Source organism: Silurus meridionalis, chromosome 7 (genome assembly GCF_014805685.1).
Source record: "Silurus meridionalis isolate SWU-2019-XX chromosome 7, ASM1480568v1, whole genome shotgun sequence".
In the NCBI taxonomy this organism is placed as follows: domain Eukaryota; kingdom Metazoa; phylum Chordata; class Actinopteri; order Siluriformes; family Siluridae; genus Silurus; species Silurus meridionalis.
Genome location: NC_060890.1, coordinates 10,126,645 through 10,145,654, shown reverse-complemented (window position 1 = coordinate 10,145,654; position 19,010 = coordinate 10,126,645). Strand labels below are relative to the sequence as shown.

Here is a 19,010-nt window from a genome sequence, read left to right as displayed (position 1 = left end):
CATTCTAGGCTGCTTTAGGAATCCATTCACAAAAATAAAATCCTAAGTACAAAATCCAAACTTAAAAAGGCATCTACTATAGGAATTATTACTATTTACAAAATAGACTCAAATGTAAAAAAAATCCCTAATCTAAGATTTACAAATAATTCACATTTCAGATGAAGGACTGTTATATTTTAAAATAGATTTACAGATTTTTGAATCATCATAACAGCAAGAATCTCATTAAGTCAGTGTTCTGAGCAGGACCTTCGTGTTGTTTCTCAGGCTATCTCAGAAGCGCTTTAAGCAGCTGGTGGAACGCCTACAGCTCTTCATCACCACACGGCTGTTCCCTGCCAAACCAGAGGAGTTACCACCCATGTCCAAGTGCTCATGGTGGATCCCATCAGCCACCAAGGTTCTCTCCTTGCTCAGTGAGTACTAAAAGCCATGCCAGCCTGAGGGAATTTTGAACGGTATGTTGATTGATTTTGTTGGAACCAAGTCAACCCATTTCTGTGTTTTTGTTCTCGCTATACAGATGCTGCAAACAGTATTTCTCCTTCCCCAATCATCCCCTTCTCAGATTTCTACAATCTCACACTGGACCACATTGACTTTATGGAGGATTACCAGACATGGCAAGCTCATGGAAATTCCAACAGGTGTGGCACGAAAATATAATTCAAGTGGTATTCTCTTTGGTTTTGTCTAAGCATACGTGCACTGAAGCTCTTTCAATTAGAGCTGTTTTTTCTAGTCTTTAGTTTAATAGCTAGAAAAAGTCTAGAACAGATTTTAAGATGTGTGTTAAGTTGAGTTTTTTGCTGAACGAAAATAGCCTTTGTAATTTCTCTGACTGCACAATATATATTGTTTAAAAATATATTATAAAACCACACATTATAATTGTTTTTGAACAAGTTAATACTGGTAAGAAACTTCACAATGTGGAGTCTGACACATTGCAATTTTTTAGGTTCACGTTCTGCCAATATCCGTTTATCCTGTCTACAGTAGTGAAGAAGGCTATTATCCAAAGAGACTCTGAGCAACAGATGATCAGCATGGCCAGGGTAAGTGTTTGCATGTCAATGTCATTTCCTCTGTAGTTCCCGTTGCTGCCGAGCTGCCTGAGTGTGCAGCGAGCGTTACTGTGGAAACTAAAGATTTCGGCTATTTGGTCCTAAGGGTCTCGTGGGATTTGATGCTTGCTCTATAGCCGCCTATACTCAAGACTGTTTATCTAAGCTGTCTGTATTTGGAGACTTCCCAGGGAAGTCTGGTGACTCTTGAAAAGTGGAGTTTCGTGAAGTTTCTTGCTCTCCAGGCAGTCCCAAGTGTTAATCTGTTGTGTGAACAGCTTTTTCATCGTCAAGGAGGGATTCGTTTTACTATAAAGTCTTCTGATACAGTCTGGTACAGGGTGGGGCCGCCTGAGATGTTCTTTTTTTGGGTGGAATCCTCACAAGCTCCCTCCCAAAACATATGAGACCAGAGTGTAGGCTAAACAGACTCGTGGCTGTCGGATTAAATACAGTCTGGCAGGAGTGTGTACTCAGTAAGGAAATGCACACTGTGTTCTCATCATTAGGACAAAAGAGCAGCTTCACTAAAGCATTCAGAAAGTCAAACACGGACAGAAATATCCCCCAGCATTTATCAGAAGCTTAAAGATAAATTCCTTAGACAGATTGTGCCCATGAGCATCAGTATGTAAACAGGTTTCCAGCATGGGAATGTTGAATGATTAAATGCATGGCTTTCTATTTCGGTTGCAGCAAACCCTGGTGGACAAGGTCTCTCGCAGACAGAGGGTGGATATGAGTCTGCTTTTTCTCAACATTAAAGTAAGGCGTCTGCAGCTGGTCAGTGACTCACTGGATGAGGTAATAGCACTCGCTCACAGAACATGGACAGTGCCTGTGTGGTTTTTTTTTCTTTCACTTTTTCTACCCACTAACTCTGAATCGTTAAGAAACATTTACAGAACTTTAAGAATAATGTAGTGGTTTTGTGCGCATTATATATTTTTTGTTCAAAGCAGCACCATATTCACCATTTTTATTTTCCAAGACTGAGAGAGGGTACATTTGGCCAAGAGCGAGCATAGTCTGGTCTGGAAAATTCTAAGTCTGGCTAGGGCTTAATTTGGAAAAATGGCCCCACCATAAATGTGTGTGTGTTTTTTTTTTTTTTTTTTTAAATAGCTTTCAAGAAAGAGAGCAGATTTGAAGAAAAAGCTCAAAGTGACGTTTGTTGGGGAAGCAGGCTTGGACATGGGAGGACTCACAAAGGAATGGTTTCTTCTCCTTATTCGACAGATTTTTCACACTGACTATGGTGAGATGCTCAGGGGAAAAAAGTGTGCATATTGTGCTTTCATGTTAGTTCACTTTCACTAATATTACCCATTCTGTACTCTCTATAAAACCAAAAGCGGTTTTCATTACATATAGCATTTACTCGTTTTGGACTCGAAAGGGAATGTGTTCTCCAGATATTTAAACCACATATGACTCAATCCAATGACCTAAACACCATTTGCTGAACTGAATGAAAACAAAATGATGTTTAAATAAGCATGACATAATTGGTGTTTTACTGAATCATTTTTATTTAGAAAGTTTGCAGTAGTCTTTACAACAGAGGTTCTGTAAGTAGGGTTGGTGAAGTTTAGCCAGGGGCTCTGTTTTTCTGGTGGAAATTACAACCCACTATTATTAAAGAATTATATTTTATTATTGAGTTGTTATAGTTATAGGCTGTTTGACTGGTCCCCCGAATCGAAAGGTTTTAATCCAAACCTCAGTAACATAAAAGCAACGTAAGTAAAAAAGCCTGTAAATAATATCAACTTGGACCTATTTAATGTAAAAAACAATTCTGTTAAAGGAAAGTTCAGGAATAAAATTGCATCTCTATAGCAGCAATGAAGAGCAGTAATATTATTGTACACTTTCAAATAACGAACCTAATAAAATTGCTTTTACAGTTAAGCGGTCCCTGGCTACAAATTGTTGAAGATTTAGAATTTTTCTGATTCAGGAAAGAGTGTCGATTTTATTTCCAGAATAATTTGTCATGTGTGCATATAATAGAATAATTAGCTATGGTCATGCCCAGTTTTGATGTTGAGTTGGATGGAAATGTTGATGCAAATATAGATTTATGTAGCGATAATACAATAGAAGATCCTTTATGGAAAAGGACTTATGGACTTTTGAAGACTTACATTACTCCTGTGTGTGTGTGTGTGTGTGTGTGTGTGTGTGTGTGTGTGTGTGTGTGTGTGTGTGTGTGTGTGTGTTTTTTCACAGGCATGTTCACATATGTGAAGGAATCTCAGTGTCACTGGTTCAGCAACTGGAAGTGTGACAACTGCTCCGAGTACAGACTGGTTGGAGCTGTATCCTTTAATGTGCTGCAGGTAGCTGCGCATGTGCTTTGGGAGACTTAAATAACCCATGAACATACCGTCTGCTTCCACTTAGAGGAAACATCCACCTTTTATTCATGGAATTGTAAAAAGATTCCCTTTCAGTGTAGGGTGGCACAGATACTTATTTTCAGTGTCTTCAGTTTGAGTCACTGCTGAGGAGGCACAATATGTAATGATTTTTTAACTAATCATAGCTTTGTATGTTAAAGCAGACAGGCTGAAAAGAAATGGCAGCATTGTCCACAGTTTGCTCACTCCAAGGTAGGAAAGGAAAGAGTAGCAGCAATATCCTGACATAATCGTTCCCTCTGGCTCAGGTAGCCACGTGTGTGTGTGTGTGTGTGTGTGTGTGTGTGTGCGCATTGCTGCATCTCTCCACTTCTTAAGCTAGCTCACTTTTTGGTGAATTTTTTTGCCCTGAGTTTAAGTACGCCCAGAAGTGCTGTGTCACACTGGCCTAGGCTAATGAATGCACGGCTTCTTCAGTTTTGTATCATTTGGAACGACCCCTGCGCTGGCTTTTGTGTTGTCTTGATGCTCGAGCCATTACGAAAATTTTCCCTCTGTCTGCTAAAAGGCAGCCTTTTTTTCTGCCCCCCCCTCCCTCTCTCTTTCTTTTTTCCACTGCTCTCTCTTTCTCTGTGTGCATATGGAGAGCACATGGAGGAGTTCCGTCAGCTGCAGCTGTAAGCACTTAACAAGCAGCCTCTTCACATTCTGTTCTAAATGTATAATACACCTGTTGGGCGTTCTTTCCCCACATCCGATGAGCCTATACCATAAGGCGATTTTGTGGTCAGTGCAGTAGCAGATATCTCAAAACATGTACACTAGTTATAAATGGAATGGAAACAGGAAGAGAATGCACGCTCTCAAGAAAGACTCCAAGGAGTGGTTATGTGTATAAGCTTGTGTGTATAGACTCTGCTCACTTCCCAGCTGGTCATCATTCTTAATCCCTCGCCTTCAGCTCATGGGCCTTGCCGTGTATAACAGCATCACCCTGGACATCCGATTCCCACCCTGCGTCTACAAGAAGTTGCTGACTCCTCCCATTGTGCCGTGTGACCTTGATGCCCCTGTTGGCATGGCATCCCTCACTCTGGACGACCTGCAGCAAATCATGCCTGTATGTACACAAGCTGTGACATCCAGAGTTCTCATTAAATGCTGCTCTTGTGCACCTCCAAAAGAAATAGTTCTGACAGAAATAACAACTTTCCTGTATTTCCGTAATGGGTTAATCGGCCAAAATATATGGCGTGATTAGTTTAGAAGGGAAACTATTGATATCAATGTCGTATATCTGACCATAATTACACAGTGATACAGTTTTATTCAATATTATACTCTATGCAAAAAAAAAAATCAAACAATTTGAATTGAATCATCTATTCTAAGTTACAGTTCTGTCTTTATAATCTGAAAGCGTAGTGTCACAAACTGCGCAGTGAAATTGTGCTGTTTACAGGATTTATGCTGTGCTGTGCTCTGTTCATTTTTTCCCTGCAAAAATTGAGTTTGCCAATTCCCACCACTACCTATTTCTACCTCATCACGTAACGGGTATCAATCTGAGAGGGTGAGGATTTGCACTCGCCTCATCCAACACACTGTAGGTGGACGTGCGATTAATTAGACATGCAGTTTGCACAGTACTTGTTGGCAGTATTAGCCTTTACCTAAGATATTAACTCCAGTGCAAAGCTTTGGGAGTTAAACCCAGACACTGACTGTAAATGTTAATTACATGACTGACTTAGTGTTGAGAAAAGGGAAAATTGTCTGCATTCGCTTTTTGGCTGAAATGTTGATTGAAAAATATTAAGATCCAAAAGTTTAATTCAGATACTTACACATATTTCTCAGTAACTTTATTCAAATGAATTGTAAAAAGTAAATTAAGCAAAGTAACACCGTATGATATGTATGTGTAAATCTGAGACCTTAGACCACTCAGCTACACTACCCACATTTCAGAAGTCTGTAAATCATGAGATTTTCATATAGGATCAAAGACTACATAAAAACAAATCACATTATTTCTGTAAGATGATACACTATATGGACAAAATTATTGGGACACCTGACTTTTCCAGCCTTAATGTGGTTCTTCCCCCATACTGTTACCATAAAGATTGAGGCACACAGTTGAATAGGATGTCTTTGGATGTGGTAGCGTTACCTTTTTATCTTCTCAGTGGAACTAGGAGACCCAAACCTGTTCCAGCTTGGCAATGCTCCTGTGCACAAAACAAGCTTCATGTAGATATGGTTTACATAAGTTGGAGTGGAAGATCTTAAGTGGCCTGCTATAGAGCTTTGACTTTAACCCTTCTGAACACCTTTGGGATGATTTAAAACACCGAGTGCACCCCAGGCCTCCTCACCTCTCCCACATCAGTACTTGACTTTACATTATTACTAACGCCCTCGTGGCTGAATGAGCTCAACTGTCCATAACCACACTTTACAAAATCTTGTGAAACATCTTCCCAGAAGAGTGAAGGATTTTGTAACAGTATATGTGGACTGGCATGTTCAAAAAACCCATATGAATCTTATGGTGTCCACAAACTGTTGTCTATGTAGTGTATATATACATATATAATGTTCTGAAGATCACTTAAGATTTCTGGTTGTCTCATATTTGAGCCAAAAATTGACAGGCATTCTGTCATTCTTTTACCTCCTGTGCAGTAAACAATCAATTTTATTGCAAAAAAAAAATCATATGCCCAGAATTTATATATATATATGTATATATATATATATATATATGTATATGTGGTCAACACACATGGTAGAACACAAAGCAGTTAAGCATTGAATTTTCGTCATGGAAAATGGCACCTGTGGTATTGTTGTGACTCGCTTTGTGCTGCTGTCACCAGGCAAAACGAGGGTGTTTTTTCTCTTTCTGTTGATAAAGTGACGCCTGCAGATGGTGCATTGTTCCTGCAGCCATTAGGACAACACTGATGCCGGCTGCTTGTTTACTGCTCCTGATAAGCCTGAGCTCTCTCCTGCGTGGTCTCCTGTAAATCACCCAAAAAACCTTTAGCTGATAGCCTTTGCTGTATGACGGAAAATGTTTTATATATTATATGCCGTTCAAACTGGTTATGATGCTATTAAAAATACTTAAATATTTCTTTAAAAAGTCTGATTAGTAATATACTTTGATACTGATCATTTGGAATCAGTCCACTAGAGGGAGCCCTAAGATTAACTGTATACTTGTCTATGCTCTTATGCAACAAGTGAACCAAACAAGCCTCTATTATATTTTAAGAAACTCTACATATTCACTCATCACTTTTTAACTGGAAATTTTTACACAGTTGCCATTTCTTCCTTATTTCCAGTAGGTTTTTTTTGCTGAGTCAAATTTAAGCTAAACAGATGTTCCATTTAAAAATCTTTGGCCTTGTACAAACTTATATAACTGAGTGGCTCAGGGCGTTGTTTGCTCCTTAGTCTTTCACTTTTTTTTTCACCCACAAGTGTGTGGAGCTGGAACCAGAAGAAGAAATGGCAGCTATTTAACAAGAGAGACTGAGAATATTGATATTGCCACGGCCTGCGTCAAAACATCAATACATTTCTTTCATGTCCTCCTTTCGGGGCGCTTTATTAGTTTCATGGCCGCAGAGAGCTGTGAAATACAATTACTCTGGCTTTATGTGAAATAATACTACATGTAATTGTAGATAACAACAATGTTTACAGTGTTCTATTTTCTAACAGAGGAATATATCAATAACTAAATTTGGAATTAATGCAAAGTAAACCATTTCTGGTATATTATGTCCTGTAAAATATCTTGCAACTAACGAAATCTTCATGTTAAGTGTTTTATACTAGACGTAGAGCTGTTTTGCAATTTATTCAGACTTATGCATATATTTTTATTTTTTTTGCATGTAGTTCTGTGCATGGCGCCTCTATATTATTATTATTATTATTATTATTGTTAAATGATCTTCATCTTTTAGGATCTCGCTCATGGCCTTGCAGAGCTCCTCAGCTACGAGGGGAACGTTGAGGAGGACTTCTATACGACCTTCCAGGTGTTTCCCTTACACACAGACATGCCTTTGTACAGCGCAAGTCGCTGAGTGTTCACAGACTCTAAGGCTATTTAAGATATCCAGGCTGCCCTAGATTGCACTGCCTTTTCCTCTCGGTTTAAAATATGTTCAGAAAAGCAGAGATCAATGCCAAGGTGTTTGTGTTTGCAGGTTTTTCAAGAAGAACTCGGAGTAGTCAAGTCATACAACCTGAAGCCAGGTGGGGACAAAATCCCTGTGACCAACCAGAACAGAAAAGGTGAGTGAAATCCCCACTAAATCTCCCCCAAACATCATCTTTTTACTGACAACAATTTTCTAATCACCTACTCTGTATAATTTATTTATGCATCCCCGTGCAGAGTATGTCCAGCTGTACATCGACTTCCTGCTGAATAAGTTTATCTATAGACAGTTTGCTGCCTTTTACCATGGCTTTCACAGTGTATGTGCTTCTAATGCCTTGATGGTGAGTTGAAATTTATTTCAGTGTTTGTCTGTTTCTATAACTTTATCACTTACTTACAGGAACAAATATTCCTCTTATTTGACTCATTAAATACATATTTTAAAGATAGCATTACTGAAATGAGGGTTTCCCCAAAATATTATTCCACTTAAAAATATACAATGGCTGGCATCACGTGTCTAGGAGCTAAGCACGTGTTTGCCCACAGTTCCCTCCCAAGTTGGTATTTGTTTTGTGAAAGAAGAGAGCAGGCTTGAGGGTTGGAGAAAATGAGGGCGGAAAGTCGAAAGGGATGAAAAAGCTTCAGCTGACAATCCTGTGATTCTTCTTCTTCTGCTTCTTCTTCTTCTTTTGGCTGCTCCCATTAGGGGTCGCCACAGCGGATCATCTGTCTCCATACCCCCCTGTCCTCTACATCTGCCTCTTTCAAACCAACTACCTGCATATCTTCCCTGACCACATCCATAAACCTCCTCCTTGGCCGCATCATCCTCAGCATTCTTCTACCGATATAGTTATTGAGGGTAAAAGAAAGATTACGATGCTCAGGTTCTAACTCTTTTCCGGCAGAAATTTTTTACACATCACTAAAGTTCTTGGAAAAGTAATATAACAGGCTCAAAACTTGTATATCAATAATCACAGGATTGTCAGCTGGAGAAGTATAGAGAAGGTCAGAAGGAGTTGCATTGTGTTTTTGTGGAAGAGGAGAACCTGCTTTTTCCTGGTAAGTTTTGTGGTGGATTCAGAGTCTGTCTCAGAAACACAGCCTGCAGTGATGCACCCTGGATGGAACACCTGTCCATCTCAGGGCACCATGCATTCACCTACTCCCATGTATTTTCAGCATGTTTCTGGGACGGAGGAGGAAACTGGAGTGGACATGAGGAGAAAGTTTAAAACCCCTTACAGACAGTAACCCAAGAGTATGGTTAAAGCTATCACCACGATTGAGCTATTTGTCAGTGTGTCACATATCTTAAATATGATTTTAGGTATCATGATGTTTTTGATATTTTGAGGCCAACATGTGTTTATAAAATATATAGTCAGAAAGTAGGTCGCAGTGATTCTTTAAGGTAATCAGGTGCTTCTTTTGGCATGTGCAAAGCCGAGCTGCAGGTTAATATAGAACTTTCCACCAGCTGATTTCAAGAGAGTAAGAGGGAGTGAGGTGTGTGTGTGTGTGTGTGTGTGTGTGTGTGTGTGTGTGTGTGTGTGTGTGTGTTTGTGTTTAAGTAAGGGGTGTGTGTGGGGGGGTGCAATTCGCCTGCTTTCCCAACCCCCTCCCTTGGCTGTACTACAAAGAATTCTGGAGTGTTCTCCCAGCTCAGCTCTGCTTCTAAGCAGTATCCAGGCCAACCAGGAAAGAATATGCCATTAAGCTCTATAGAGTAAAAACACTGCTACGTAAAGAAAAATGGCAGCCCTAAAGCCCTGCCTTACATTTCAATCAGAGGCTTTCCAAAGCAGCCTTTTTTTCATGCAGGTTTACGATAGCTCAGTGACTCGTACGGCTCCCGATGCGTAGTTATTTCTTGGCCGTTTTCGCTTGACTGTGATTTAATGAAACGTCAGTACAGTACCGTGAGAGCTGGAAATTTCCATGTGTGTCATCACCTGACACAAGAAAAAACACAACCCACAGGAGCTTGTTGATAGTTTTGTTGATGCATTTTGCATTTTGCTGTTCGATAATAGCGTATCTGTCCTAGCACGATAAGTGTTGGGAAATAACTTGAATCTGAAGGGGCGCAAGCATAAAAGTCGAAAAGCTAAAATTGCTTTTGTTTGTCTTGGCCGTGTACAGATTGAAAATTACACTTCCCAATATGGTAGGGAGTGTCTGCTCCAAGTTTGCTCTATGTAAGCATGCAGCTGACCAAAAAGAGAAAGAGAGAGAGAGAGGGAGAGAGAGAGCAGGCAATTTCTGGAGCTTTTTGAGTGAGTCAGGGTTTGTCTGTAATTTCTCCAGTTTTGGAGATTGTGTGTTGGAGGCAGTGCACAGTTTCATGCTGGGAACAAAACGGCTCTGCTGGACTCACCACATAAAATCCCCAGGTCTCTGAATTCTTATGTAAGAGACAGAGAGAGAGTAATAACTCACTATCTGGTGTTGGGAGAGGGGAAGGTGACTTGTCAGATGAGATTACACTTTTGTGTTTATTTTTTAGGTGACCTGTTTTATCAAAGCTGTTATTTTCCTTTAGTTAACAGTGTTGTTATGTAGACGTGCAAAACTTCAGGGCGTGACAGTATTTTTATAAAGCTGTTGATAAGATATTAAGTCAAAAAAAAAAAAAAAAACTCATGTCAATTACATTTTGCATGTATGTAATGCAGGTATGAAATGTCGCAATGAAAAAGCAGAAGTAAAAAAATGAAACAAACAAACACAAAAACTGTGCATGATGTAATTGCAAGTATTGCTGTATTAGTATTACTACGTTTTCATCGCTCTCATGGACTTCATCATTTTATTGTAGTTGTTGAGGCCAGAGGAGGTTGAGATCCTGGTTTGTGGAAGTCCCAATCTGGACATGAGCTCCCTGCAGCGAGTGGCACAGTATGAGGGCTACAGCAAGACCGACCCCACCATCCGGTAACATCCGTCTGCAGACCTTTCCATCAGAACCAGTATAAACTTCTTTAGCCAAGTAAGATACAGTAGCTCTTCTGCTGGATCGATACAGTAGCTCTTCTGCTGGATCGGACCACACGGACCAGCCTTTGCTCCCAAAGTGCATTAGTGAGCTTCGTCCGGCCATGACCCAGTCGCCGGTTCACCACTGTTCCTTCCTTGGAGCACTTTTGATAGATACTGACCACTGCAGATCAGAAACATGCCACAAGAGCAGTTATGGAGATGCTCTGACCCAGTCATCTAACCATCACAGTTTGGCCCTTGTCAAAATCTTTCAAAGCCTTACGCTCACCCATTTTTCCTGCTTCTAACACGTCAACTTTGAGGACAAAATTGTTACTTGCTGCCTAATAAATCCCACATACTAACAGGTGCCATGATGAAGAGATATTCAGTGTGATTCACTTCACCTGTCATAATGTTATGCCTGATCGATGTACACTGTGTAGACAAAAGTATTGGGACATCTGAGATATAGTTGAAGATATAGTTAACATGAGTTGGAGTGACCTGCTATAGAGCTTTAACCTTGATCCTACTGCATTCCTTTGGGATCATTTGGAACACTGACTGCAGACTTGCTCACCCTACATCAGTTCTTGAGCACAGACACACTTCAAAATCTAGTGCAACATCTTCCCAGAAGAGTGGAGCTTATTATAACAAATAGGGGCATAATTAATGGAATTGAATGATCATAAAAGCACATACAAATCTAATGGTCAGGTGTTTACAAACTTGTGTATTTATAGTGTCTTTATGCTAAACAACATGTTTTTTCTTATTATTAAAAATATAAAATCTGTTATAACAATTTGATATTTCAGTTGTAGAAAATGTTTCTTTAATTACATTAAATTAAAAAATTATATTTATCACTTTAATTATGTAGTTATTATTATTAATTTTTTTTGGATGCAGAGCATTCTGGGACGTGGTTCTAGCGTTCCCTCTGGAGCTTCAGAAAAGGCTTCTCCACTTCACAACAGGAAGTGACCGTGTTCCTGTTGGAGGAATGGCAGACCTCAACTTCAAGATTTCTAAAATTGATGTTTCCACAGACTGGTAAGCACAAAATGGTGTGTGTGTGTGTGTGTGTGTGTGTGTGTGTGTGTGTGTGTGTGTGTGTGTGTGTGTGTGTGTTATGTCTTGGTCCTGACCAGATCTTTCCATATCTGACATATCGATATATATCTAAGAAAAAAAAATGCACAAACTGCAGTTTATGTTCAGGTTAATTGTATGTGTGTAACCATGAACGGTCCTCATAAGTATAGAAAAACAAATGTGTGTGTGTGTCATTTCCTTTTTTCAGGTTACCTGTTTCACACACATGCTTCAACCAGATCTGCCTGCCACCCTACAAGAGCAAGAAAGAATTACGGCAAAAGCTAACCATTGCCATTTCCAATGCTGAGGGCTTTGGATTGGAGTAGTGTGATGGTCTAAAGGAAAAGGCCCACCCAAGCCCACCCTTTACTTACTGGTTTTAAATGGTTCGGCCCCATTAGTAAATGATTCACACACTGTAGCTCTCCTGAAAGCTAGCTCTAAAGATACACTCGCATTAGGCCATTTGATATGGCTGTGATGTGTGACATTGTGTTGTTTTGTGTGCGTGTGTGTGTGTGTGTGTTTGTGTTTGTATGTAAATGGTAAAAAGAGTCTCGAACCAGGATTCGATAAAGAATCCAGTTAAATGGTACTGTATGCCTAGAAATGTTCAGATTTTTGCATTGTGTTATGTATATGAAGGACCAAACTTTCTGCTTTAATAGATTTATATATATATATATATATATATATATATATATATATATATATATATATATATATATATATATATAAGACAAAATATCGTCATGTGATATATTCACAATATATCTCCTCTAAATCAGCAGGAAAGCTACAGTAGTAGTGAAGAACTATTTAAATGATAATGACCATATCAGACTTTAAGGCAACTTTACGAGTTTGATTCTGATCGACTAGCAGGGATCTTGTGTAATATCCTGCAGTTATGCAGGGAGGAGGGCTGAAAATAGGCCAGGGACAAGCCTGGGCCATAAAATAGCTTGGCTGTCACTGAGACTGCTCCTGGTCTGAGCATTTAAAGTGGCAGTGCTGTGTCTCCCTGACTCTCTGGTAAAATCCCAGGCGATGGTAGAGTGTAATTGATTTAGCTCTTTCTTTCTTTTTTTTTTTTTTTTTTTTTTACCTCGAAATTGTGTCCAGTGTCAGATTGGTTTAGTTGTTAAATATTCCCTAAGTGAATCTGATCATTGTTTTTCATGTTCAGAGATGGTTGTGTTCTGTATATAATTCTGAAAGTGTTTGACGATCCTTTCGTGTTTTCTGTGAAAGGAAAGGAATGGTGTAAATGTCAAAAGTGTCTTTTGTGGAAGTTATTACTGGCTATTCTTGAACAGAAAGCAGTCACATCTGACCATAGCAGGTACACGTAAACAGCAAGATTAATTTATTGTGCAACTTTCAAGTATTACAGCTGAGCACTAATGAATAGATATAAACCTTTCTTAGCTTTACTTTGTCATATGGAGCATTAGAATTTTCTCTTTTTCTTCCCTTTTGTCTTGTCTTTTTATCTGTTCCACTCACTTGATTACGACCTCACATCCAGTTTTTGGCCTCAGTAGACATTAAAGACATTGTCTTGATTGTCAGCTAGAATCTCGCAGCTGTTCACTGTATTGTTTATTCTGTTGTATGACTGAATACAAATGTATTTTCCATGTATTTATTTTAACTTTGCTCATTTCTAATGATTAAAGTTATACAGCGACATTGTCATCCAAATTATTATTATTATTATTATTATTATTATTATTATATCTTTTTTTTAAGACCCGTTTCTTGTTTAGATCGACAAACTGAACATCTGCTTTTGTTACCTCTAGTACACAGTGTTCTGGATTTTGAAGGTTAGATGAGCTGAGCTAATTAAGAGGTTGTGAGCTGTTTGGTTGAGTGGTCTGGCGTTTTTTATGAATGTGCTTGTAAGAATAATGCGTTTGTACACCACCAGCTTTAAACGGTCGCATGTGGCACTGTTTTTTATTTGTGTTTATGATGCCAAGCAAACAAACAGACTATTAGAAGGAGTTATTAGGTTATTAGCCTTATATACCCCAGTACTTCATTATGCTGTTTTTATAGGTATGATTTAAATTTTAGTAAAGTTATTGAGATTGTGGGAATGGTCCCCTGGTGGTCTAGTGGTTAAGATGCAGCGCTCTCACCACTGTGACCCGGGTTCGAGCCCTGGTCAGGGAACCATCCCCAGCCACTCTCAGTGCCGGTCCCAAGCCCGGATAAATTGGGGAGGGTTGCGTCAGGAAGGGCATCCAGCGTAAAACATGTGCCAAATCAAACGTGCGGAGGATCCGCTGTGGCGACCCCTAACGGGAGAAGCCGAAAGAAAAGTATTGAGATTGTGGGAATAAACTCATAAATAAGCATATAACATTTTACGATCTGACATGTTCTTCAAGCCACGATGGTTTACATTGTGTACAAGTTGTTTTTTTGTTTTACACCTTTTAGCCTGAACACCATTTACACCTGTTCTTTGCTAGTATACCAGCCATCAGGCTTCATGGGAAAATGTTGCACCCAGTTTCTAAACATGACGAGTGAAGTACAGGACATCCGGAGCACTGTCTATATTTAAATACGGCTTTTTTTGGGAGATGACTCCGATTCAGAGTGATTTATCAGCACTATTGGACTTTGCTGTAATCACAATGACCTTCATGGCAGTGTGGCTTCATTCAGACCTTCTTATCACACCACTCTTTCTGCACCTTGGAGTGAAACCAGGTCTGGGAAAAACCAGCGACACTTGATCGAGATCACAATAATTGATCATGTTCAAACCATTCACGGGGAGGACAATTCACATTTAGGATAAATGCAAATTGCTAGGATAATGACACGTGTTGAGGTCTGTGAGCAGTTGGAGCCGAGCCAGACTGAAGAGAGATAGATTTCAGCTGTGCTGAAACAGCGTGGTGATGGACTTTGAGGAGGCGTGCAGGGGATAAAGCTCGTTGAACAGCTGCTCTCTGTTGGCCTCAGCAACAGGTCAAGGTTTTATTCGGAAAACAGCCAGTTCTCAATCACCAGACCAGCCAGTCATAGTGTATGTACTTTCTATTCATCAACTACATGCTTCAGCAACATACTCCAATGAGTGTGAACATTGTGTGGTGCTCTTTACATGAGGACTTTTTTTTTATATGTACAGCTTCAGAGCACTCTGTAGTGGCACCGGGTGTGTTTGACAAACTGGCTCGCTAGAGTTAAGAGCGAATGGTGCGGAAAACAAAACAGATCCAATGAGCTCAGTCTTGTTGATGAGAGAATTCAAAGGAGATGGCCACAAAGGTTTGAGTCGAAAAGAAAGGTACAGCAATTATAATTCTTTACATATATACTGGAATGAAAAGCAACATTAAAAATACATGGGAGACAAGTCAGGGAAAAAATAGAATTTTATTATTGAAAAAAAGCATTGGGAGAATAATAACATGTAATGTGAATCTTCCAAAGTAGTTATGCTTTTTTATTTTTTTTTGCAAAGATTAAGAACCAGACATCAAGCACAAGGCTTCTCCTCTGACTGGGTAGTGCTTGATTATCCTGCACCATGCTCTGCACTTTCTATAGCAGACAGACAGGTCATTCCATATTCTCTCTAGGTCTATATTTAGGGGGAGCTTAGACTCTAGAAGGTCTAGAACACTTTCTCTTCATGATGAAATCTTGAATCATACACTTGCCAGACTAGTTCTAACTTTGTCGAAGAGACTCCATGCACGAGATTTATCAGTGAAAAGTCATAATCAACATACATTAAATAGATACAATTTGTGGACGATAAGATTCTTATATGCTTTCTGAACCTCCCTTTAGTCACCATTAGTTATTTATCACCATTTGCCGATAAAGTAATCTTCACTCTTCTGGGAAGATTTTGGAGTGTTGTTTGTGCTCATTTATCCACAAGGATGTTAATAAAATCATACTGGTGTAAGGTGAGGAGGCCTGGGGTGCAGTCAGTGTTCCAGTATATCCCAAAGGGTCGAGGTCAGAGCTCTATAGCAGGCCACCCAAGGGTTTCGACTCCCAACCGATCTACACTATTAAACACATAGAACACCACCAGTGTACACCATCACATTTAATGCTACCATATACAAAGGCTTTATGGTAATATTTAGGAAAGAACCACATATTGGTTGAAAAGTCAGGGGTCCCAATATCTTTGCAAAAACAAAAAAACTAAAAGTTACATTCCAACAAGTCTTTGCTGGCTCCCTGCTGTAAGTATCCTTTGCCTCTTTACTGTTTATTTTATCTTTAGAGTTTATTTTGGACACCGTAGTGCACAGAGATGGTTAGACCTCCACACATTCCCTGCTGAATTGCCTGATTATGTCTAGCCTTATTTCATATACCTTTATTTTCTTGCTGCTCTGTGAGTCAGGTAGTTGAGGCGTGTTAGCACTGTTTACAACATAATAACTGACTTGGCAACCTTTGAGATGCTTCAGCTTATGTAATCATATATTAGTAGATGTTTTATCTATCTCAGAAATTATCAGATCTTATCTCAGAATGTTGCGTTTTGTTAAAACAGGGCAAAAAAAATAAAGGACTGTACTACTGAGTACTGCATGTGTAGGCTTTTGCTTGAATTGTTCAAGCAAACATAAATTGCTGACAAGTAAACATAAATAGAACCACTCACTCTTTCCCTGGGTGTTATTTTTTAATTTTGAAAAGATTTTGGGTATGATATTCGAAAACATAACAGCGCTACCTCCAAACTCAAAAACCTGATTTTTATTTTTTTTCTCTCTGCCAGATAAATGTGGTCTTGGACCATTCAACATTCAAGTTTTATAAAATGTTCTACATATTTTCAACACAAAACAGTTAGTGTACTCACAATGGGTCAGCAGTGACATACAAGGTTCTCAGCCCCATGATGTGATTATTGTGGCGAACATCAGCTAACGTGAGGATCAAATATTACGGACATGAAATACGAGCTACATATGAGCTGCGATAAGAATAAACAATAAACCGAACTTTCCAGTGGGACTGGTGACTGAAGACTAGCTGACAGACCTGTAGGATTGTTTGTGCGGTTTATGTGGCTTCCCAAAAGCAGAAAATGCATTTGCATGATCCAGTGCATTTTAATACATACAAGAAAAAAATTACATCAGAATGACGAGTGAAATATCATCTATTTTAGACTGTTAGTAAGGAGAGTAAGATAAAAAAAATCAAACTGATTAAACAGCATTTATGATCATATGGTCTTAATAGTCTTGCAATGCATGTTGTACCATGTATTAGTTATTTAATGTGATTCAGAAGAACAGCTTTTTATTATCGAATACAACCCAACAATAATTGATCTTAGTGAAAAACAGGGTCTGTGTGTTCAAAATGGGACTTTCTGTACTTTCATAATGCAAAATAAAATAACCTTAAACTCAAAACCTTGTTGAGCTGTAAATATAAAGTTAAATTCTTTTCAGTTTTGCTAGAGAATGTCAAAACCCAGATGACATATCTGAAAACAATAACATTTATGACATTATTAAAGATTAGTAATCATGACCAAGGTCATGATTTGCAAACCTGGTGTCAATCTGCACTCCAAATCCTCACTTAGACATTATACATAATGATGCCCTGTACTACACTGCGCATGTACATGCCATACTTCTAGTTCACACCACATTCCAGCGTGGTCTATATTAAGGAGGGCTTAGACAGCTCGGGAAAGGTCACTCGGCTGCATCTTATGATATACTGCATGTAAGTGGCTTAGGTAGGTGACAGAGGCACGTGAACAGCCAGTGACACCGTATCTATCCTTCACTATCCATGAATGGAAAGTTCATCTGTAGTGTCTAAAGTAGTGTCCTCTTAATGCCCTAGGGCAGAAAATTTTCTTCTTTCTTGCAGAAGTGTTCATTTCCTCTGTGTAAGCTGCTGCACACGCACGCACGCGCACACACACGTGCGACTCGTTTTTTGTTTGTGAAATGATATAAGTAAAAACGTGTTTTGCCAGATTTATCAGGTTATTGTTATGCCGTCTAACACAGGATATTGCTGATAAAATAAAGCAATGAAACAGTGATATACTGATTTAGTGCCTCTCCACTCACACTTAGCTGGACAAACTTATATAGTCATGAAATAAAAATTATAAAAAATTATGTGCAAACATTTATTTAAAAAAATAATTATATATATATATATATATATATATATATATATATATATATATATATATATATAATTATTATTATTATTAATAATTTATTTATTTCTTTATTTATGTATTTATTTTTTTAATTACGTTTGCACATACATTGCAATCATGGACTACTTAAAGTACACAGCTCACTAATATCACCAGATGCTGTGTTTCATCCCTGGTGAAGCTTTGCCTGGACTTTACTGCAGCTGTCTTCATTTCCTGCTTGTTCTTTGGCCGTTTTGCCTTCAGTTTTGCCTTTATCAAGTTCAGGTCACTTCAGTTCATGTTCAGGTCACTTCAGGTCAGGTGATTGACTTGGCCATGTGCAGAGCATTCCACCTCTTTGCATCTAAAAAGTCTTCCGTTGCCTACATTTTCCATCTGTACTATAAAGTACTGAGCTTTTGAGTGAGCAGATAATATAAACCCTATCAACTGGTGACTATACTTACCCACACAATAAAGAAAATATTGTCTGTTTAAGAACATAAGCAATTCTCCAGACTCAGCTCTTCTGTTACAGGACGATTTTTTCTTTTTTGTCTCATCTGTCCGTAATTTTTTTTCGGAACTGTATGGACTTTCCTTTGCATGTTTTTGGCAAATCTGGCTGTCTTGTTTTATTAGGCTTACCAATGATATATAACCTGTGGTAAACCCAGGTGAAAGCTTGTCTTTATTGTTGACTTTGGCACAGACACGCCTACCCACATGGGGCGTGCTCTCCATTTGGCCAACTGCTGTGAACAGGTTTTTCTTCACCAGGGAAAGAATTTTTATATGTTTACCACTTGTTTTCCATGGCCATTTATGCATTCTAATGTTGCTGAGCTCATCAGTGCATTTCTTTTTAAGAATGTATTAAGTATTTAACCACACCCAATGTTTTTGCTGTCTCTCCGGTGTCTTGATGGCTTTTAAATTGGACTTTATATTGAATTAACAGCCTCAGATTACAAATGTAAACCCCACACTTAAATTCCATTTACTTTGAATTTCTCATAAGGAGACCACAATCATAAACTGTTGTAATTCCTACACCATTCACCTAATTGAGATGTAAAAAGCCAAAAATGTTATATTTTATG

At 38.8% G+C, this 19,010-nt stretch overlaps 1 protein-coding gene across 1 annotated transcript in view; it reads left to right on the top strand.

Moving 5' to 3' along the window:
• Window positions 1-13,416, top strand: part of hectd2 (HECT domain containing 2) — a 21,486-nt gene extending 8,070 nt beyond the window's left edge. Inside the window, exons 9-21 of the mRNA XM_046854170.1 lie at window positions 271-419; window positions 527-650; window positions 965-1,061; window positions 1,767-1,874; window positions 2,196-2,328; window positions 3,306-3,394; window positions 4,398-4,556; window positions 7,426-7,500; window positions 7,672-7,759; window positions 7,863-7,969; window positions 10,456-10,571; window positions 11,535-11,678; window positions 11,929-13,416. Of these exons, the coding sequence (XP_046710126.1) occupies window positions 271-419; window positions 527-650; window positions 965-1,061; window positions 1,767-1,874; window positions 2,196-2,328; window positions 3,306-3,394; window positions 4,398-4,556; window positions 7,426-7,500; window positions 7,672-7,759; window positions 7,863-7,969; window positions 10,456-10,571; window positions 11,535-11,678; window positions 11,929-12,049 (1,510 nt within the window). The 3' untranslated portion in view covers window positions 12,050-13,416. The remainder of the gene's footprint in view (window positions 1-270; window positions 420-526; window positions 651-964; window positions 1,062-1,766; window positions 1,875-2,195; window positions 2,329-3,305; window positions 3,395-4,397; window positions 4,557-7,425; window positions 7,501-7,671; window positions 7,760-7,862; window positions 7,970-10,455; window positions 10,572-11,534; window positions 11,679-11,928) is intronic.
• The last annotated feature ends 5,594 nt before the right edge of the window (window positions 13,417-19,010 follow it).